This window comes from Vipera berus, assembly GCF_964194415.1.
Source record: "Vipera berus genome assembly, chromosome: 2".
Lineage (NCBI taxonomy): Eukaryota > Metazoa > Chordata > Lepidosauria > Squamata > Viperidae > Vipera > Vipera berus.
The window spans coordinates 266495395-266517898 of NC_138203.1; the positions used below are offsets into that span (position 1 = coordinate 266495395).

Below are 22504 nucleotides of genomic sequence, written 5' to 3' on the forward strand. Positions count from 1 at the left end.
GGTATGTTTAGTTTAATGAAGAGAAGGACGAGGGGTGACATGATAGCAGTGTTCCAATATCTCAGGGGCTGCCACAAAGAAGAGGGAGTCAAGCTATTCTCCAAAGAACCTGAAGGCAAGACAAAAAGCAATGGATGAAAACTAACCAAAGAGAGAAGCAACCTAGAACTAAGGAGAAATTTCCTGACAGAACAATTAACCAGTGGAACAACCTGCCTCCAGAAGCTGCAAATGCTCCAACACTGGAAGTTTTTAAGAAGAGACTGGACAGCCATTTGTCTGAAATGGTACAGGGTTTCCTGTCTGAGCACAAGTTTGGACTACATGACCTCTATGGTACCTTCCAACTTTATTATAAAGTTGCAAGATTACGTTGTTCATTGCTGTGCCTTATTAGAGTCTCTACATGTGTCTTATGGGAACAACCTATTGTTCTTTAATGACTTTTTAAAGGAATAAATTTCTGACAACATTCTCATATTTCCACTAGGTAAGAGTTTCATTAAGTTTCTCAGCATATGAATGCTGTTACTATATAAGAAAAACACACTTGATCACCCTAGGGTTGTCATTCATATATTGTGTAATTAAAAGAGTTTTCTTAACATTGAAATATCCTAGGGGAAAAAATCACCAAAATTATTCATGAATTCTTAATGTGTCTTTGAGTCTTGATTCCTGCCAATTGTTTTCTTAGCAACATTTTCATCAGAGGCTTGCCATTTTTCCTAGGGCTGAGAGAGACTGGCCCAAAGTCTCTTGGTTGGGTTTGTGCTAACACAGGACTAGAACTCAGTTTGGGTCTCTAACTGGTACCTTTAACCATTAGATCAAATCATCATCACTAGATCAAATATGGTATTTTACTGAGATGAAGGCTCATCAGAACATAAGCATGTCATTTGATCATTTCAGACAAGAACCTATCGATTTGCAGAATATGTACCCTGCATTTATTGACTTTTCATATATTAGAATATATTTCTAAATTGAACTGAGATCCTATGACTTTTATGAGTAATTAAACAGGCCAGTAACTTCACAATGACATATTCATGAAAGCGATAAATTCTCCATTTGGAATCCTAAATTTGGGATATCCAGGGATTTCTTTCAATCCTTGAATTAGACTCCTGGCCCATGTAATTCAGCAGTTTTTTCTCAGAAGGAAGAACCAACTATTCAAGGAATCCACTAGTGTCCCAGCAGGCGGCTTGCAGAGGCAATCACACTGCCATCAATGTTGACAACAGCCATAGATCCCCATGACTTGGTGATTTGGTTCAATTCTTTTTTGAAGTCAGCCAAGCTTTGGATAAAAATTATTTTTTCTTAAGTCTGTCCTGATTCTTCCAGGATTCCATCTAATTGCGATTCTAGTGACTGCAGAGTCTAGAATAGAATAGAGCTGGAAGGGACCTTGGAGGTCTTCTAGTCCAGCCCCCTGCTCAAGCAGGAGAACCTATACCGTCTCAGACAGGTGACTCTAGTATTGTCAGAAGGGCAAAATAGCTTCTCGTCTACTTTATCCCCACCATGCGTAATTTTGTAAACCTCAAATCTCCTCATCCAACTCCTTTCTAGACCAAAAAGGCCACATGTTCCAACCTTTCCTTATCAGGAAGCCACGCCAGCCCTTTGATCATCCTAGTTGCCTTCCTCTGAACTTTGTCTAGCTCCTTTTTGAGGTATGGTTGGCCAGAACTATGCACAATATTCTAGATATGGTTATACAAATGAGTTAACTTTAGGCATTAGGATAATTGCATCTATTTTTTAACACCATTTATTATTCCTAACATGGCCTACTGGCCTTTTCTTTTTTTACAATAGATGCACATTGTCAAGCACCTTCATTAAACTCAGCATTTTTACAAATGGCTAAAATTGCATATATTGGTTGGATTCAAAACAACTGCCCCAAAAAGTTATCTTGAAAGTTCTATATTGTCTCTTAATTTGGAGACCCCTGTCCTAAGCATAGTGTGGGGTGGGGGTGAGCAAACCTGTTTAGGGTTTGTATGAATGCAGCCAACAGTCAAAAACATGATTTATTGTAAAATAAAGAGCCCATCACACATCACATAGCTTTTCAAGGGAATTTTTTTTTAACCATTGCCGTACACACACCCCTCCACCTACCCCATTCAGTTCCCAGCAAAGTTCAATCACCAGAATCAATTTAGTGACACTGGAAGTCCTTCTGGAGGAAATAATAGCAGCCCTCTAACAGCTGAACTATATTCTTCAGAGGATTTTTAAGGATCGATTACAGGCTTCGTTGGGAATGTTATAATTACTTTTTTTTGGCTTGGTTTATGAAAGGTTGCTCTCTTCTTTCAGGTAATCCTTGTAAATCCTCCTGAAGAGTTTAATTTTTTTCTCCGCAGGCTGTTGCCAGTCATACCAAGGATACCATGATGTCTTGCTACACAGAGCTGGGGATGGAGGAGTCTTGGAAACAGCTGGATGTTGGTTGCTCCAATCCACATGCTGGAAGGAAACCAAGGGAGTGCTAACTGTTATAAGTCCTAACAAAGGAGAAAAAAAGAGAAAACATATTAGAAAGAAGATAGCGACTGATCTGGTTCACACCTTCTATCTAACAGAAGATTGGGGGAGGGGCCTGGCTTAGCTTATCTTATACATTGAGTGAGCTTATAAACCATGGCACAGGGTAGATAACGTATGGCTCATATGGGTGGGGGAAGGCAGGCAGCATCCTATCTATAACCTGCAAAGCACTCCAAGACCATGCTGCTGAAATTTGGCAGCAAAATGGCAAATGGTATGGTGAAAGTAAAATAGTAAAAATGGGTGTGCAAAACTTCTGTGAGCCACTCCCATTCTCGCCCTCGATGCTCTAAAAACTCCAAAACGTATCATACAGGCACTTGCCACCTTCCGCTGAACTAATAATAATAATAATAATAATAATAATAATAATAATAATAATAATAATAATAATAATAATAATTTGTATACCGCCCTTCTCCCGAAGGACTCAGGGCGGTGAACAGGGCAATACATGTTAAAAGACAAGAATACAAAAATTAAAAGAGATTAAACAAGATGCCCAAGAACTATAACAATAAGTTAAAATACATAAAAACAATAAAACCCAAACCCATCACCCATCAGGCCAGGCCGGCTTGTTCGAACAGGTAGGTCTTTAGATCGCGCCGGAAGGAGCAAAGGTCGGGCGCCATCCGGAGCTCAACCGGAAGATGGTTCCATAAATCCGGCGCGCCCACAGAGAATGCCCTCCCCCTGGGGGCCACCAGTCGACTCTGCCTTATTTTCCAGTCCCAATTTATGCTACTCACCACTGTCTTGAGCTTGATCAATGGCTTTGACTAGCACCTTCTGCTTACTCACACACAGGCCTACGAAACAAGAGGAAATGTGTTTCCAAGACTTAATAAGAGATCATTATGGCAGGCAAAACAAAAAAACAACTGTACCTGAAATACAGTTAGTCCTCGTTTAGCAACAACTCAGCAACTTCCTGTACTGCTGATAAATCCCTGGCCTCTCAGTCTAGCTTGCTTTGTTCACACCTACTCAAATCAACAGGACAAGTACATTATATGTCCAAAAGGTTACGTAAGTACTGTGTAAATTCTAGAGTCTAGACCAGGGGTCGGCAACCTAAAAAAGGAAAAGAGCCACTGGGAACCGGTTCCATCACAAATTAAAAAAAGTGGGAGCCGCGTGCGTGTGTCCATGCACGCGCAAAAAAGTTTTATGCATGCGCAAAACGGTTTTTTGCGCATGCGCGGATGCACGAGGTTGCCATTTTTTTTTAAGTGAGATGGAACCGGTTCCCGGTTGCCCGACGGCGACGGCCCGTCTGCAAAGCTGCCGCTTTCGGCAGCTTTGCAGACGGGCCGCGGCAGCTTCCTCAAAGAGCGGCGCCGCTGCCCGTTCGCGCGGAGGTACACGCGCACCTCTCCGAAGGTTTGGGGAGGTGCGCGCGCACCTCCGGTCATTCGGAGAGGTGCGCGCGCACCTCTCGGAATGGGCAGGGGCGCCGCTCTTTGAGAAAGCTGCCGTGGCCCGTCTGCAAAGCTGCCGCTTTCGGCAGCTTTGCAGACGGGCCGCGGCAGCTTCCTCAAAGAGCGGCACCGCTGCCCGTTCGCGCGGAGGTACGCGCGCACCTCTCCAAAGGTTTGGGGAGGTGCGCGCGCACCTCCGCCCATTCGGGGAGGTGCGCGCGCACCTCCCGGAATGGGCAGCGGCGGCGCTCTTCGAGAAAGCTGCCGCGGCCCGTCTGCAAAGCTGCCGAAAGCGGCAGCTTTGCAGACGGGCCGCGGCAGCTTCCTCAAAGAGCGGCGCCGCTGCCCGTTCGCGCGGAGGTACGCGCACACCTCTCCAAAGGTTTGGGGAGGTGCGCGCGCACCTCTCGGAATGGGCAGCGGCGTCGCTCTTCGAGAAAGCTGCCGCAGCCCGTCTGCAAAGCTGCTGAAAGCGGCAGCTTTGCAGACGGGCCGCGGCAGCTTCCTCAAAGAGCGGCGCCGCTGCCCCTTCGCGCGGAGGTACGCGCGCACCTCTCCAAAGGTTTGGGGAGGTGCGCGCGCACCTCCGCCCATTTGGGGAGGTGCGCGCGCACCTCTCCAAACGGGCGGTGCCACTCTCCATTTGGAGAGGTGCGCGCGCACCACTGCCCGTTCGAAGAGGTGCGCGCACACCGGGCGGCTGGGAGCCGCAGGAGACGGCTGAAAGAGCCGCATGCGGCTCCGGAGCCGCGGGTTGCCGACCTGTGGTCTAGACGGATTTGCATCCAGGGACTTGATTGTGTGTAACACAAGTCCGGTGGTTTTGAACCTAGGTCCTCAGATGTTCTACTAAAATGCTGTCACTCCAAAGCCCCGGCATCTTGCCTGAAGAGTAGCAAACCAACTGTGACATTGTCTAAAATAAGGTTTTGGGAAATACTACGGTTGCTGCAAATGTGGTCAGCCATAACATTGTGCATGGAGTAGGGGGAGAGCAGAATTAACAAGAATAGTTACACAAATCAAGTGAGAGAGAGGAAAGGGGAAGAGGGAGGGAGGGAGGGAGGAAGAGAGAGAGAGAGAGAGAGAGAGAGAATACATACCTAGGACAGGGAATTAAATGGAGCAGGCATGAAATGCAATAGCTGCTTTACCTGTTTGGATTGGTTCAAGGACGATATTTGAGTGGGGGCAGATAAACTGTTCAAGAAGCTTCACATTCTGTAAGATGAAAGGGCATGCCCAATTTTACTCATCGGTTAGAAAAGGAAACAAGGCTTATACAACAACTGCAACTGTTTTTATTCATTAAATTCTTGTTTTGTTGCTGCCCGAATACAACTGGTGGCAAGACAGACCAGAATTGTTTCTGCCACTGGCATTGGTCTTTCAAACTTCCCGTTAAAAGTTCACCCAGTTAAGCTTGTGGTGCTATGGCAATTGTTTTCCATTAACATTCCAATGCTGCCCTTATAGTTTTTATGTCCAGCTGCTCCAGAACTGTCTACATTTTATATTGTGTATATTGTTTGTAACATCCTTCTTCTATGTTTAATCAATGGAACAGGTTCACATCTCTGCTCTGGGGACTTTCAGGCAATTTCGGTATATTTAAACAGAAATATAAGAAGAAAAAATCCCACCACTCTTACCCTATAATCCAAAAAAAGATGTTGATCTCTACAGATGGGACAGGGGTTCCCACAAACGTGACCTCCTCTCTGTAAGTACAGAACAAAACAATTTATTGTGTAAAAAAATTAAGAAAAGAAAATGCTATAAATGTCCCATTCATCACAGATTACTTAGAATAATTCATTCTTTAGTAAGTCATTACTAAAAGCCAACATGGGTTTGTCAAAAACAGATCATGCCAGACAAATCTTATTGCATTCTTTGACCAAGTGACAAAATTAGTGGACCAGAGAAATGCTGTGGATATAATTTACTTGGACTTCAGTAAGGCATTTGATAAAGTAGACCACAACCTACTACTTGATAAGATAGAAAAATGTGGGTTAGACAGCATCACCACCAGATGGATTCGTAGCTGGCTGACCGGCCATACTCAGCATGCGGTCCTCAGTGGAGCCGCATCTACATGGAGGGAAGTGTGTAGTGGGGTGCCCCAGGGCTCTGTTCAGGGCCCAGTGCTCTTCAACATTGTTATCAACTATTTGGAGGAGGGGATAGATGGGGAACTCATCAAATTTGCAGACAACACCAAGCTGGCAGGAATAGCCAACACTCAGGAAGATAGGCTTAAGATACAGGAGGATCTTGGCAGACTTGAACACTGGGCGCTATCTAACAAAATGAAATTCAGTGGTGAAAAAAGTAAGGTTCTATATTTAGGCAAGAAAAACCAAATGTACAGGTATAGTATAGGGGGTACCTTGCTCAGTAGTAGTAACTGTGAGAGGGATCTTGGAGTCCTACTGGACAATCACTTAAATATGAGCCAGCAGTGTGCTGCAGCTGCCAAAAAAAGCCAACACAGTGCTAGGCTGCATTAACAGAGGGATAGAATCAAGATCACATGAAGTATTAACACCACTTTACAATGCCTTGGTAAGGCCACACTTGGAATACTGCATCCAGTTCTGGTCACCGTGATGTAAAAAAAGATGTTGAGACTCTAGAAAGAGTACAGAGAAGAGCAACAAAGATGATTAGGGGACTGGGGGCTAAAACATACAAGGAACGGCTGCTGGAATTGGGTATGTCTAGTTTAATGAAGAGAAGAGTGAGGGGTGACATGATAGCAGTGTTCCAATATCTCAGGGGCTGCCACAAAGAAGAGGGAGTCAAGCTATTCTCCAAAGCACCTGAAAGCAGGACAAGAAGCAACGGATGGAAACTAATCAAGGAGAGAAGCAACCTAGAACTAAGGAGAAACTTCCTGACAGTTAGAACAATTAACCAGTGGAACAACCTGCCTCCAGAAGCGGTGAATGCTCCAACACCGGAAGTTTTTAAGAAGAGACTGGACAGCCATTTGTCTGAAATGGTATAGGGTTTCCTACCTGAGCAGGGGGTTGGGCTAGATGACCTTCAAGGTCCCTTTCACCTATGATGATGATGATGATGATGATGATGATGATAGGCACCTACTCTAAGAAACATTTAAACACCTGGAACAAGTTCAAGAGTCAGCAGGAAACTGGGAATTGTCTCAGGAGCAGAAATTGAAGGAACTGTAAATGTTTAGCATAGAAGAGACCAGGGTGAAATTTTAAAATACTGTACTATAATATCACATAATCTAAGATGAAGACTGATTCCCCCTTTTCCCAGAATGCAGAATTATGGGCTTGTTGTTTTTCCTTACTATAAACAACAAATCCATAATTCTGCATTTTGGGACACGTCTCACGGAAACATCAAGTAATTGGCTTGACAATAATTGGCCTCCCCGTGGATTTGTCCTGATAGGTTCAAGCAGAAACCAGACAGGATGAATTAATTAGGATTCCCACACTGAGAAGGGATTTGAACTCAATGCTCTTAGGAGCTCCTACAATGTTCAGAGTAAGAATCTGCCCTTCCCTTCCCCAAAACTCAGATTAGCTAATTCAAAGAGAAAAACCTGGTTCATTCCAGGAGCAAACCATGTTATACTGCATAGAGTTAATAATACACACGACTGATCCCTTAAGCCTGAAATCCCTTCAAGTACAAATTACAGATATGCTGCATCTTATCCAACTGTCCGTACAATTTTTATGGGTTTTTTTTTACACTACCTAACAAATTAAAGAGAGCCAATTTGTTGAAAGCACCAGGCTAGAAACCAGGACACCGTACGTTCTAGTCCTGCCTTTGGCATAAAAGCCAGCTGTCAGCCCAACCGACCTCAAAGGATTATTGCTGTGGACAGTACTTTTTTTGTAAAAAAAAAAAAAAAAAAGTGCCGGAACTCACACAGGTCATACAACCTGCCTTGCCTACCCTACAAGGTTTACCTTTGTAGATGAAAAAAAACCTCTTCAGTTTTTAATTTATCTAAAAGACTAGGATTTGGTTCAAGGTTAAGTTAATACTATTAATGTTATCACCTGTTGAAAAAAGGGGCTGGAACTTTGTTCTGGTGCGTTCTATGACAAAAAAAAAAAGCCCTGGCTGTGGAGAAAATAGAAGGAAGGAGTATGTTCACCACCTTGAAAGAAAGAGAGAAAGAAAGAGAGAAAGAAAGAAAGAAAGAGAAAGAAAGAAAGAAAGAAAGAAAGAAAGGAAAGAAAGAAAGAAAGAGAAAGAAAGAAAGGAAAGAAAGAAAGAAAGAAAGAAAGAAAGAAAGAAAGAAAGAAAGAAAGAAAGAAAGAAAGAAAGAAAGAAAGAAAGAAAGAAAATGCTGTAAGCATGATTTTTGCAACATTAGCAAATACTACGCTCAGTTCTCCGGGAACATAAACCTACATAAACAGAATGTACTCACAATGCATGTCTTCCGGGTTTTCTGTGGTGGAACCTGACCTTTGAAATTACGCCTGTATCCAAACCAGACGGGGTTGTTGCCATATTTAGTTATGTATTCTAAAGGGGAAAGGAAAAGGAAATTATGACCTGTGCCTAACATTTTGCAAACGTGCTCAGTATGCAGAGGACAAGAAGTTACCATCTCATATGCACCATCAACCCTTTGAAGTAAGTCAGGTCAGGAAACAGATACCTCAAGGATTCCAGAATTGCCGTTTTATAGTTGTAAGGTATGATAACAGAAATCTTGAAAGCCCACATGTGTCTCCCTTTGCCCCCTCTTCTACCAAACAGAATCAAGGCAAGTTATTTTAACTTTCTTTCTCATGCTTTCTTTCTCAGGACTTAACTAATCCAACTCGCAACTGCCTGCCAGTCAATTCTTTAACAATTCATCTTGGTGTTAACTCAAGACTGTTGAAATGAAATGTATAGTAAGTCAAGCTCATTAAATGAAAGTATCTTAAACGGAAATAATAAAAAAGAAATGGAGTTCTACCCATTTATATAACCAGACCTGATGTGATCTTATCTCTATGCATTGAAAAATTTACAAAGGAGTGGCCACCACTGAAAAGACCACGGCTCGAGTTTACCAAATGAATCCATTTTATAGGTAATCCTGTATATCTAGTCTCCGTGATATTTTAGGGAACAGGAAACATTATATGAGGACAGGCAGTTTTTCTGGCTGTGTGACTTGCTCACTATAGCAACAGAAGGAATTATTTTATACTAAACAAGTCCACTTGCCCACCTGGAGCCCCGCGGTCTTCTGATTAGCAGTATCCCCTACCATATTTTGAACTAGGCATAGGTTTTCCCTTTTTCCAGTCCCATCTGGAAGGAAGCCAAGGAGAAATGAATAGGCCCAGCCCAGAAAAGATGAAAGCAATCTAAGAAACTGGCAAAGCGAACTAGGACACCGGGACAGGGGTAGGCAACCTTGGCTCTTTTATTACTCGTGGACTTCAACTCCCAGAATTCCTGAGCCAGCATGGCTGGCTCAGGAATTCTGGGAGTTGAAGTCCACGACTCATAAAAGAGCCAAGGTTGCCTACCCCTGCACTAGGAAAATATGCTGAAACTGAACATGTTTGGGAACCACCTCAAGACTCTTTTAAGTATTGTTCCAAAAGGGAAAAGCAAATTTGCAATGATTAAAATTGACAAATGTGGAACTCCAATAAAGCAAAGACTCTTCATACAGGACCATCTGTATGTCCATTTCTCCATCTTTCTTGAACACAGCATTCCACAGCAGCAGCTTTCAGCTTATAAACATGTAAATATGAGCAATGAAGCCTCCTGAGGATTTATTACACGACACAACCCTACATTTCCCTACTTACTCGCAATTGCGGGGCATCCCTAAGCCAAACAGAACACTCGTATCGCAGGTAGTCCATGACTTATAACTCTTCGTATAGTGACCGTTCAAAATTAAAACTGCATGGATAAAAGTGACGTATGGCTGTTTTTCACACTTCTGACCGCTGCTGCATCCCCATAGTCACGTGATGAGAAGTCATTTTTTTTTCTGCCCAAGATGGCGGCGGCCGCAGTTTGAGCTTCGGGCGCTCCACAAGGGCTCTAAATGGGTCAGTTTAGGGAGGCCCAGCCGCGGCACGGCATGATGGGGTGACTCCGGGGGCTGGGGGATGCAGAAACGGCTGCTGGGCGCTGTTCTCGGCGGCGCTGAGCCCCCCCCCCTCCGAATAGCGGTGCTTTGGATGTTGCCGGCCTGCCGGCCTGCCGAGCAATGCTGGAATGCTGCGAATGCTGTGGGCATCCTTGCTTGCCTTTCCTTTCCTGTTTGTTCGTCGTGGATACCCTCTGCTCGTTCGGACGGGCGGCGGCGACGATCCCACTGGCTGGAGATTCGATCAGGGCTATCAGCTGGCAGGCGCCGTCCTCAGCGGCGCGGAGCCTCCCTCTCCTCCCGGATGGCGGCAGTGGATTGTGGGCCTGGACATCGGCCTCGGCGGATGTGCTGGTGAATGCCCGGATTCTAGATAGCTCCCGGGAATGCCTTTCTCCGCCGCTGGAATATCGTTTGGATTGGCGGGCGGGCGCTTGGGGGAGAGAATGTTTTTGCCCTCCCCCCCCAGACTGGCGGCAGTGGCCGGCGACTCGAAGATCAGCAGAGGCCTGGCTTGCTTTCTGTGCTGGCAGGCAGGTACTATGGCTATCTCCATGCCCGGCTGGAATCAAGACCTCCCCATTGACAGACCAGTTTGGCTTGGGACTTGACCGTGGTGGGAGGACGGTCATGGACTGGTCATTGACCACCCCACTGGTGTGAGAGACCAGTTGGGGTGGGTTTGGCCCAGGACTCCCTCTTCTCTCCACTCCAGATTGGACTCCTCAGCCGGAGTGAGAGGACGGCTGGGGCTTCCTTTTGATTGCCATCTCAGGTGAGAGCTGAGATGGTCTAGTGCACAGGTCGGCAACCTGCGGCTCCGGAGCCGCATGCGGCTCTTTGAGCCGTCTCTTGCGGCTCCCAGCCGCCCGGTGCGCGCGCACCTCTTCCAACGGGCAGTGGTGCGCGCGCACCTCTCCAAATGGAGAGTGGCACCGCCCGTTTGGAGAGGTGCGCGCGCACCTCCCCGAATGGGCGGAGGTGCGCGCGCACCTCCCCAAACCTTTGGAGAGGTGCGCGCGTACCTCCGCGCGAATGGGCAGCGGTGCCGCTCTTTCAGGAAGCTGCCGCGGCCCGTCTGTGAAGCTGCCGAAAGCGACAGCTTAGCAGACGGGCCGCGGCAGCTTCCTCAAAGAGCGGCACCGCTGCCCCTTCGCGCGAAGGTACGCGCGCACCTCCCCAAAGGTTTGGGGAGGTGCGCGCGCAACTCCGGTCGTTCGGAGAGGTGCACGCGCACCTCTCGGAATGGGCAGGGGCGCCGCTCTTTTTGAGGAAGCTGAGACGGGCCGCGGCAGCTTCCTCAAAGAGCGGCACCGCTGCCCATTCGCGCGGAGGTACGCGCGCACCTCCGGTCGTTCGGAGAGGTGCGCGCGCACCTCTCGGAATGGGCAGGGGCGCCGCTCTTTGAGGAAGCTGCCACGGCCCGTCTGCAAAGCTGCCGAAAGCGGCAGCTTTGCAGACGGGCCGTCGCCGTCGGGCAACCGGGAACCGGTTCCATCTCATTTTTTAAAAAATGGCAGCCGCGTGCATCCGTGCATGCGCAAAAAACCTTTTTGCGCATGCGCGTGCATGGACACACGCACGCGGCTCCCTCTTTTTTTAATTTGTGATGGAACCGGTTCCCAGTGGCTCTTTTTCTTTTTTAGGTTGCCGACCCCTGGTCTAGTGGATTGAGAGACATGCCTACTGGATTTACTTTTTCATCTATAACAATACCATCGAACTACCCTTTGGACATATCTGTTACATCTGCCCTATGTGAACATTCTAGTGCTGCATGGTTTGCTTCCATTATTCTGAAGCTGATCTGTATGCCCTCAGGGGGGTTTCTCCCTCCTGGGCGCGACCTACCGCCTGTTTCCACACTCCCCTTAATGATGAGCCCAAGTGTTGGGACTCCGAGAGGTGGCTGGGCTTAGATAGGGGCCTCGAGTTGAGACGCGCTAAGAGGCCCCTGATAATTTTTTTAGCCGGTTGTTTTAAAAGATTAGGGAGGGGGAGGGGTAGGAAGGGAATCTTTAACCAGCACTCAGTCTGGGCCTGTTAGGGGTGCTGACGGGACGGGGTTGGGGGAGGTGGCTGCTGGTTCTGTGAATGTTGGGGTGGGGCTTCAAATCCCCACGACGATAGGGAATGGCAGCAGGTGGTTGCACGGAGGGCCATATCGACATCTGGGATCGCGCCCCCGCTGTCTTCGAGCGGTGGCACGCTCCGACCCTCCGGTTAGCACCCTCTTAACCGGGGATGAGGGTGATCAGGTCCCTGAGCTCAGGCTGGTTTATTTTAACGCCAGATCCGTCGTTAACAAGGCTCCCCTTGATTTGATCGAGGAGGAATGTGCGGATATGGTGTGCATTACGGAGACTTGGTTGGGCTCGGAGGGAGGGGTGCCTCTGACCGAGTTATGCCCTCCAGGTTTCCGGGTGCTGCACCAGCCACGGGCTCAGGACAGGGGTGGTGGGGTGGCGGTGGTTGTCCGGGAGACTCTATGTCCGCGGGAGGCCACCATTGTCCAGATGGCCGGGAGTGAATCCCTCTTGAGATGTGGTCCTCGGGCTCAGTTGGGCTTGTTGCTCACATACCTGGCGCCCAGCTGTGTGGCAACAGCCCTGCCCGAGCTGCTCGACACTCTCTCAGGGCTGGCGGTGGAGTTCCCCAGGCTTATAGTTCTGGGTAACTTCAACCTGCCTTCACTGGGAGGGTCGTCTGAGTTAGCTCGGGAGTTCATGGCCTCCATGACGGCCATGGGCCTGACCCAAGTTATTGAGGGCCCGACTCATGTGGGGGATCATACTCTCGACCTGGTCTTCCTATCTGGACAGTGGTTGGATGATCTGGGAGGGGGTTCACCAACCATCGCCCCCCTGTCATGGTCAGATCATTACCTCCTGCGGCTGGTCTTCCGTTATGCCACCCCCCCGCCGCTGGGCTGCGGAACCGACCAGGTGGTTCCGCCCCAGGCGCCTCATGGACCCGGAACGGTTCCAGAGGGCGCTTGGGCCTATACCCATCACCCTTACCCACAGCCCAGTCGATGTTCTGGTGGATGCCTGGGAAAGGGCGGCTGCCGGGGCACTTGACTGCGTTGTACCCTTGCGACCTCTGACCCGGCGCAGATCCCATTGGGCTCCATGGTTCTCTGTGGAGCTCCGGGAGATGAAGCGTCGGAGACGAGGTCTAGAGAGCGGTTGGAGGTCCAGCCGATCCGAATCTGACCGATTGCAGTTAAGAACCTTTATAAGGTCTTATCTTGCGGCGATAAGGATGGCGAAGTCTAACTACTTTGCCGCCCTTATCGCGTCCGCAAATAATCGCCCGGCCGCCCTGTTTAGGGTAACTCGCTCCCTCCTTAATCAGGAGGAGAGGGAGGATCCCTTACGGGGACGAGCCGAGGAGTTTAGTCATCATCTGGCGGACAAAATCGCTCAGATCCAGACCGGTCTGGACTCTGACTGGGTAGAGTCTGATGTGGAGGAATCGGATGGTCTTGAGCATGTTATCTGGACTGAGTTATACCCTGTTTCCCCTGATGATGTGGACAGGATCATGGGGAGGCTGAGCACCACCACCTGTTTGTTGGATCCGTGCCCCTCCTGGCTAGCTTATGCGGCCCGGGAGGGGACACGAGGCTGGTTCCATGCAGTAATAACTGCTTCTTTGAAGGAGGGTGTCTTCCCTGCCGCCTTGAAGGAGGCGGTGGTGAGACCCCTCCTCAAGAAGCCTGCCTTGGACCCGGCTGTTTTAAATAACTATCGTCCAGTCTCCAACCTTCGCTTTTTGGCGAAGGTTGTTGAGAGTGTGGTGGCACATCAGCTTCCTCTGTTCCTGGAGGAAACTGATTATCTGGACCTGTACCAATTGGGTTTCAGACCCGGATACAGCACGGAGACGGCACTGGTCGCGCTGGTGAATGATCTCTGGAGGGCTAGGGACAGGGGTTGCTCCTCTGTCCTGGTCCTTTTAGATCTCTCAGCGGCTTTTGATACCATCGACCATGGTATCCTACTGCGGCGTCTCAGGGGGTTGGGAGTGGGAGGCACCGTTTTACGGTGGTTCTCCTCCTATCTCCTGGGCCGCTCGTAGTCGGTGTTGACGGGAGGGCAGAGATCCGCCCCGAGGCCTCTCATTTGTGGAGTTCCTCAGGGGTCGGTTCTCTCGCCCCTCCTGTTCAACATCTATATGAAGCCGCTGGGTGAGATCATTCGTGGTTTCGGGGTGGGGTATCATCAGTACGCCGATGATACCCAACTTTTTCTTTCCACCCCGAACCAACCCAGCGATGCCCTCGCCGTGATGTCCCGGTGCCTGGAGGCGGTCCAGGTCTGGATGGGGAGAAACAGGCTTCGTCTCAATCCCGCCAAGACTGAGTGGCTGTGCATATCGGCATCTCGGGTCAACCAGACTATTCCATCTCTAACGATGGGGGGTGAGGTGTTACCCCCCGTTGATAGGGCTCGCAACTTGGGCGTCCTCCTGGATTCACGACTCAATTTTGAAGACCATATAGGAGCCGTGACCAGGGGGGCTTTTGCCCAGGTTCGCCTGGTGCGCCAGTTGCGACCCTATCTGGACTGAGATGCCCTACGCACACTCATGCGCTCGTGACCTCCCGTTTGGACTACTGCAACGCTCTCTACATGGGGCTGCCCTTGAGGACCACTCGGAGGCTTCAGCTGGTGCAGAATGCAGCCGCGCGAGTTGTGATTGGGGTTTCCCGATACTCCCATGTAACACCTCTACTCCGCGAGCTGCATTGGCTTCCGGTTGCCCTCCGGGTGAGATTCAAGGTGCTGGTGATGACCTATAAAGCCCTACATGGCTTGGGTCCGGGATATCTGAGGGAACACCTGCTCCCGGTATCAAGTTCCCTTCGTCCAGTGCGCTCCCACAGGGAGGGTCTTCTCAGGGTGCCACCGGTAAGAGATTGCCGGCGGACGACACCCAGGGATAGGGCCTTCTCAGTGGGGGTGCCTACCCTTTGGAACCAGCTGCCAGTGGAGCTGAGGACTGCCCCCGACCTCCGTTCATTCCGCCGGGACCTGAAGACCTGGCTCTTCGAGCTCTCTGGCCCAGGCTGAGGATTAATTTTTTAACTGGGGTTTTACTTATACAGGGATAAATTTAATTTTTTTTAAACTTGTTTTTAACTTTTGTATTTTGGTTTTTAATTATCCTGTAAACCGCCCTGAGTCCTTCGGGAAAGGGCGGTATATAAATGTAATAAAATAAATAAATAAATACACTTGGCAACTGGCATGTATTTATGACGGTTGCAATGTCCCAGGATCATGTGACCATCATTTGTGACCTTCTAGCAAGCAAAGTCAATGGGGAAGCCAGATTCCCTTAATAACTATGGCAAGAAAGGTCTAAAACACCTATACTGTAAAAAAGGTAAAGGTAAAGGTTCCCCCGCACATGCGTGCTAGTCGTTTCCAACTCTAGGGGCCGGTGCTCATCTCCGTTTCAAAGCCGAAGAGCCAGCGCTTGTCCGAGGACGTCTCCGTGGTCATGTGGCCGGCATGACTAGACGCCAGAGGCGCATGGAACGCTGTTACCTTCCCACCGTAGTGGTCCCTATTTTTCTACTTGCATTTTTACGTGCTTTCAAACTGCTAGGTGGGCAGAAGCTGGGACGAGTAACAGGCGCTCACTCTGCTACGCGGCACTCGGGATTTGACCCGCCAAACTGCCGACCTTCTGATCGACAAGCTCAGCGTCCTAACCCACTGAGCCACCGTGTCCCTTGGGTACCTATACTGTAGGAATATGCAAAATGTTCTATGGTACGTAGGAATTATTCCATGCATGGGATGACTGGCCAGTGATTCATATTCTAATGCATCCCATAAAATCAACCAGGATGCTTCCAGATTTTGATTTGTGTAAAACCTAGAATAACCAAAAGGTACTAGGTTTTGTGTCTCCCACACTGAGCCTCACCCAAAAAGGTTCGACAAAACATCCAGATCAAAATGGCTCGTTCCGGATTCAAAATAAAACATGTTTTCTACTGTGTGCACTATATAACACATTATCTCATCCTAAAAACTAAGAAACATTGATAAAGTATATGAATGAGCTTTAAACTCCCGGAAGATACTACGTATCCTGAGCCTTTGCCTCAGGAAAATTAAGGCAGCATGAACGATCCTTTCTCATATTCACATTCTTTCTCTCTCTGGAAGAACGAGTATTTGGGCTCCTACCTTAGGCTAAGTGAGGAGTTTCGGTTTAGATGTGAACCCAGCTATTTATAGTGTTGCTATTCCAGATTGAAGAGTTTGTAGAAGCTAACTGGTGAGGGCAAAGGTACAATTGCAGTGATCTTTAATTATGTTACTAAGTAGAAATAAGCACCGTGACTATAATGGTTTCTGTTGGCTCATTTTTATTTTTTATGAAGGTAGTCCTTGGCTTACGACTGGAAAGGAGCCTGCCCATTAGAATCATAAGATGTGACAGTCATAAAGCAGGTCATCCAGCATGTGACTGACCAAATTTTATCTTTTTTGTACTGGTCATTTCAGTGAATCACTATGGTTGTTAAATGAATCTGCAGTCTTTAAAACAAATGCCATGGCTGTTAGGTGAAAAACACCAGTTTTCAGTAAATAGGTCATAATCCAATGGTCAAGTGAATCTGGGACCCTGCACAAGGCTATAAAATGCCAATTAGTGAGTGTCCAAAATGTGGTCATGTACCAGGACAGGGCACAGCTGAGTGACGAGTTGTAAGTCAAGGACTACCTGTATTTTACTATCATATTGTGTGAGCACGATCTTTGTTATTGTAGGCATTTTGTAAACTCAGAGACACTCATCTCCCACACTGTGCTAAGCCAGTTATTCAATCAGGGTTTGTTATGTAACCAAAACTAGCTAAATTTATACAAAAACACCTACCAAATAAACTGCATTTTTTCATCAGATTCTAGACCCGCGGAAACTCTTCCCTTCTACCTCTATTCATGCATACCTTCACTCTCCAAGTATTTCCATGGCATTTCTTTGTAAGGTGACTCTGTCTTGTGGCCATCTGGCTTTGTGGATTCTTCTTGGTTGACCTCTGTGCAGTACGTACGAAAGGCCAATTGGTCGGGTAGCAGGAGGCAAGTAGTGGGTATATGCTAGGAAACAAAGCAAGGGAAGGCAAGTACTAAATACAGGTACCAGCATGGCTAGCAGTGACATAATAGGTGAAAAAAATCAAGTTAAAAAAAAGCATTTTCAATCAGATGTTCAGAAATTAAGAGCAGTATCTCCAATGCATAGGCAACTGGTTACCCTCTAGCTATCTGCAGTGAAGGGATTATGAAAACTAAAACTCAAAATGCGAAGTTGTCTCTTCTTATGGTTCCTGTTGCCTTAATACCAATATTTTTTTTCCTTATTCACCTTTAAGAGTGATTGATTCCTCTTTGCTGTAATTGCTTTATTATCCAGGAAGCGTGGAATTCTGCAACTACAAGTCAGCATGGCGTAGTAATTAATGTGTAAGAGAGCATACAACCTACTCCTAAATTCACTGATCACCAGGAAGCCGTATGGGAGTAGTGACATCCTTATTAGGAATCATGAGTTCTTTTGATATTCTGAGCCTGGTTGTTTTCTTGCAGAATGCAGACGTTTCATTACCCAACTAGGTAACATCATCAGTGCTAGAAGGGTTAACATCAGATAAACAAACAAGCATAAAATAATCAAGGAACTACCAATATGGCAGGGTAAACTACTGTATTCAGGGAGCACTGGATTTCCTTTCTTTTTGTATATTGTTGGCTTGCCCTGTCAGTGTTGATGGGAGTGTTCTTGGGGGTTTCTTGACAGGGCAAGCCACTGGTAATTCTAGCTACCTAGGTGGATAATGAAACATTTGCAGGGAAACAACCAAGCTCAGAGAGTACCAAGGACCCTGCAGTTTAACCCTGAGCTACAAATAGTCTTTTTTATTAGGAATCACCAGAAATACTGTACATAATATGATCAGTTTCAGTCAACATTCAAAATGACTAACACATAGCTTGAGATCACATATACAAGGAAATTATCCCCAAATCACTCCTTTCCTGCTAGATAGGGGGGGAAAAGCCTTTTTAAAATGAGAACAGCAGCTGGGAATGAAGGCTAAGAAATAAGTGTGTTCAGTCTCTTCAACAGTCTCAGAATCAACTCACTGAAATCCCCATGGATCTGAAAGGGAAGCCTTTAAATAAAATGTATGGTCAGAAATGGTGCTACCAGATTCCTCCTGATTTTTTTTTTTTGCTTATTATAGGCTGTCCTCTTTCAGAAAAACTTGTCTCTGAAAGACAGATACAGTATGTGCTTATGTCATCTTTGTTTCTGGTTTTATTCTCTGTACAAGCTCAGTAACCATGTTGTTTTTGAATTGAAAACAGACCAATCCTTTATATTTTTCTATAGGAAAATGGAACAATTTTATATTTTTATTGCTTTCCTACTGAATGTTTTACAGGGGATTATTTTAAGCTAAAAAGGGATTTGCCCTTTTAAAAACATTTTTCTCTCTCTGAGGAAGTGTTGATTCTACAATTAGTCACGCACCTCAAGTCTATCCAGCCTTTCAGCCCTGCAAGGTAGTCTAGAGAGGAAACAAAAATCATGAGTAACACTACTACCCTTAATATAAAGTTACTATGACAAAATCTTTGAAGTCTGAAAGGTCTTCTCCTCTGCCTTGCCTTTACTTTCCACAGAACTAGGGAGGGTCCCTTCTGAGACTCTTACCCCACCCACATTCCTCCTTTTGACTCAGACCATTTGTGATCTAGGCTGACTCCAAAGTTATTCTCAAGCCCCATATCCAATCACTATAAAATGTATTCATTTTTTTTATTTGCTAGTAATGGCAGGAGGGTAGTGCGGGCCTTATCTTTCTCACACACTGGGGTTAGAGGAGGAGGATGTGACAGCTGAGAAGTCCCCTAGCCTAGAAGATAGTAATACAAGTGAGAACTACTGTACCAACAGGCAGAAGGGCTAGAGAGTGGAGGCCTAGAGAGTTTCTATAAGAGGAAGTGAGAAAGTTCCATTCAGCCACACAAGTACAACAGGGCATTTTTCAAACAATCCAATTTTATTCAGAGTTGGGCATAACCATAACTAGCCTATGGAGTTCTTGGTGCTCTGTGAGCTTGGCTGTCGATTCCAACTCTAGGGGCCAGTGCTCACCTCTGTTTCAAAGCCGAAGAGTCAGGGCTTGTCCGAAGACATCTCTGTGGTCATGTGGCTGGCATGACTAGACGCCAAAGGCGCATGGAACGCTACACCGGAGTGGTCCCTATTTTTCTACTTGCATTTTTATGTGCTTTCGAACTACTAGGTTGGCAGAAGCTGGGACGAGTAACAGGCGCTCACTCTGTTATGCGGCACTCAGGATTCGACCCGCCAAACTGCCGACCTTCTGATCGACAAGCTTAGCGTCCTAACCCACTGAGCCACCGCGTCCCTACTCAAGTATTTTATTACCAACTAAATAACATCATCACTGTATTGGGTTTGCTCCCTGAATGCAGTAGTTTACCCTGCTACGGTGATAGTTCCTCGATTATTTTCTGCTTGTTTATCTGATCTTAATCCCTACTTGTATAGGAGTTGGCTACTGGATAGGATGTGTTCTCTTTTTGTTTCCTTCTTAGCTTTTATTGTCTCTTCTGAATGGTGTGTAAATATGGTTCATTTCTGTGCGTCTACTAATGGCTGATTTATCTGAATGCCAAGCTTTCAGGTATTCCCTTGAATTTTTGGATTTAGCATGGTCTAGTATGCTCACAGAGATTTAGTTTGGTCTAACAGTTAAGGCACAGGTGTCAAACTCGCCGCATTGTGACATTTTTTTGCATTGCCAGAGTTGGGATGGGTGCAGCCTTTGTATGATGCAACTGGCCTGGGGTCTGGCAGTTTGACACCTCTGAGTTAAGGCATCAGGAGACTACGAGTTCTAATCCTGCCTTGGACAAAGCTAACTGTATAACCTTGGGCCGTTTTCTCCCAACCCTAAGAAACAAGCAATGGTATCCCATTTCTGAAAAACCTCCCCCCCCCAAAAAAAAACTTCTCCAGGCAGTATCCAAGAATGAAGACACTACTAAAAGGAGAGAAAAAAAAGGATCGTTTCCCAGTTGAAACTATGATTGACTCTGTCCATCTGTTGTAAGATTAATGAGTTTTCATCATGTCTTTTGTTAGTTGGTGTTCATGCAACTCTTCTGCCTATCTGTTCTACATAGCTGCTGCATTCCTTACACTTTATGTTGTAGATGCCTCAAGAGGTAGGCAGAAGACTAGCAAAACAATTGGTACTATTATCTATAAAATAAGTTGGTAAGCAACCTGTGAATCTCTATATTTACAGATAGTCATGTTAAGGACCCTAATTAAAATCTGTAACAACAATATACAGATACAACTTTCCCAACACTGAGGAACCATAGCCTATAAATATCAGGAGAGAAGAGTTAAGCAGTGAGATTTAAACTGGGACCTTGATTGTTTCCATTTAATGTGCTACTTTCTCCTGTTATTCATGCAGAGGGAAAACATGTTCATAAGCAATATTACAATTAGACAAGAATCCTGGATCCAAAGGCCAGTTGAAGCAGTCCTCTGAGGATCACAGCTTCCCAACTTGTCACTCAAAATGACAATGGAAGAAATTTATGCTGTAACTATGGTACCTTGGATTTTCTATTGTACTGTTGAACATGTGCATATTTATAAGAATCTAGACAATTTAAAAAGTGTAGGCTTTAGGAACAAAGCAAAACTGTGTAGCTTATTTCAATAAACATAGCCTAGAAAAAAATGCAGGGATTCTCTAGAAAAGACTTTTTAATCGGCACGACATAGCCAATGCTCTAGCATGAACATTAGACCATTTATTCTTAAAGAACACAAAACAAGCCATGAAAATTACAGTTCTTTTACAGAAAGGGGAATGACCAATTATGAGAAAGTGTTAGAAATAGAATGCACAAAGTCTAAACGGGGGTCCCCCAAACTCTTCAGCTCATTGGTCCACTAAATATTTATAATCTGAAAATAACTGAATACTACTTTAATAGTACCTAATTGTTAAGTTAATAGCTTACTACTAACGTCCTTAGTAACTGCGAATAATAACATCGACCCTCGGGGGTCAATACTGATCACCTTGGGAATCCCTACACTAAGCCTTATGCAAGACAGTAAGTTCTGCACTTACTATCTTTACACTTACGAGTAAATTTTAGAGAATACTTCATATAATTTATACTAAGATAACATGGCCAAATCCTCAGGCAAGCTAACGATAATGCAAAATAAAAATACACCGTGGAATTTTTGTGGGAGCGCCAGCCCTGTGGAACCAGCTCCCCCCTGAGCTTCGGATGGCCCAAGATCTCCAGTCCTTTCGCCGCGGCCTCAAAACACTCCTTTTCCACCTGGCTGACCTGGACTGACAGGGATTTTAATTATGTTTACAATTTTAACTCTAATCTTTAATTTATTTTAATTTTTAATTTTAATTTATTGTACAGAGACCTTTAATTTTGTTGTTGTTAGCCGCCCTGAGTCCTTCGGGAGATAGGGCGGGATATAAGTCCCATTAAATAAATAAATAAATAAATACCCCCCCCACTAAAGCTACTTGTTAAAAATGTTAATCTATCCCTTATAAATCTAACCATTAAAAAAACACAAACGTCTTCTTACCCGTAGCCCGCAAAACCTATTAAAAGCGACACGAGCCGCTAAAGACCCCACGTTCCCACACAGCAACATGGCTCCACTGGGGGCCGCCATCTTGCGCGGAGCACAAAGACCGTTGCGCATGCGCCATTGTGCCTCTTTTTTTTTTTCAAGGTCACCTGAGGCACTTCCTCCCGCCCCGATTTCAAGGACAAGTCATTTTAGTTATTATCTCCACTTAACTCCAGGAGAAGCAATCAAACCTCACAATATATTTAAAGATATTTTCATTTTTTGCTTCGATATCTTTTTGCCATGCTTGATTCGCCCAATTACCCCTCCCTCTCCCACATAAAACCGCACCGGAAGCGCTGGTCCTAACTGCGCATGAGCAGAATTGATAATTCTCGGAAGGAGGCTCTGCCTGTGCAAAAGTCCAAAGTACGCGCATGCCCAATTCTGGAGACCATCTCGCTGTCTCGTCCCCAACCTCGACCAAACAGAAAACCGTGGGCGCGCGCGTGCACGCACTCTGACGGCGACCGCCTGGCACCCGTCTGCGCATGCGCGTTCCTGATTTTCTAACTGCGTCACAAGCTTAATCCAAGTTATTTTTTAATTTTGTTCACACCGTTGAACTGCTTTTCAAAATAGAATTCGAACCGTGTGCGTCGATATAAATTTTATCCCGTAT

General features: G+C 46.3%; 2 protein-coding genes across 3 annotated transcripts in view; one reads left to right on the forward strand and one right to left on the reverse strand.

The window, feature by feature from the left end:
• MRPS18B (mitochondrial ribosomal protein S18B) lies at window positions 1–22287 on the reverse strand. 2 transcript variants are annotated; one of them, XM_081320184.1, is made up of 8 exons: window positions 21835–22287; window positions 17096–17246; window positions 8434–8531; window positions 5651–5719; window positions 5153–5219; window positions 3327–3386; window positions 2301–2531; window positions 1–109 (listed from the first exon to the last, which is right to left on the reverse strand). In XM_081320184.1, the coding sequence occupies exons 1-7, from the start codon at window positions 21952–21954 to the stop codon at window positions 2317–2319; spliced, it is 780 nt and encodes a 259-aa protein (XP_081176310.1). In that variant the 5' UTR covers window positions 21955–22287; the 3' UTR covers window positions 1–109; window positions 2301–2316. The 2 variants fall into 2 exon arrangements, with proteins under 2 accessions (XP_081176310.1, XP_081176309.1); XM_081320183.1 differs by lacking the exon at window positions 1–109 and having other exon boundaries at window positions 2046–2531; window positions 21835–22283.
• LOC308663573 (cholinesterase-like) overlaps window positions 6299–22504 on the forward strand; it is a gene marked incomplete at its 5' end in the record, with an annotated part of 476398 nt that continues 460192 nt past the window's right edge. Inside the window, one exon of the mRNA XM_081320117.1 lies at window positions 6299–6335. Coding sequence (XP_081176243.1) covers window positions 6314–6335 — 22 coding nt within the window. The remainder of the gene's footprint in view (window positions 6336–22504) is intronic.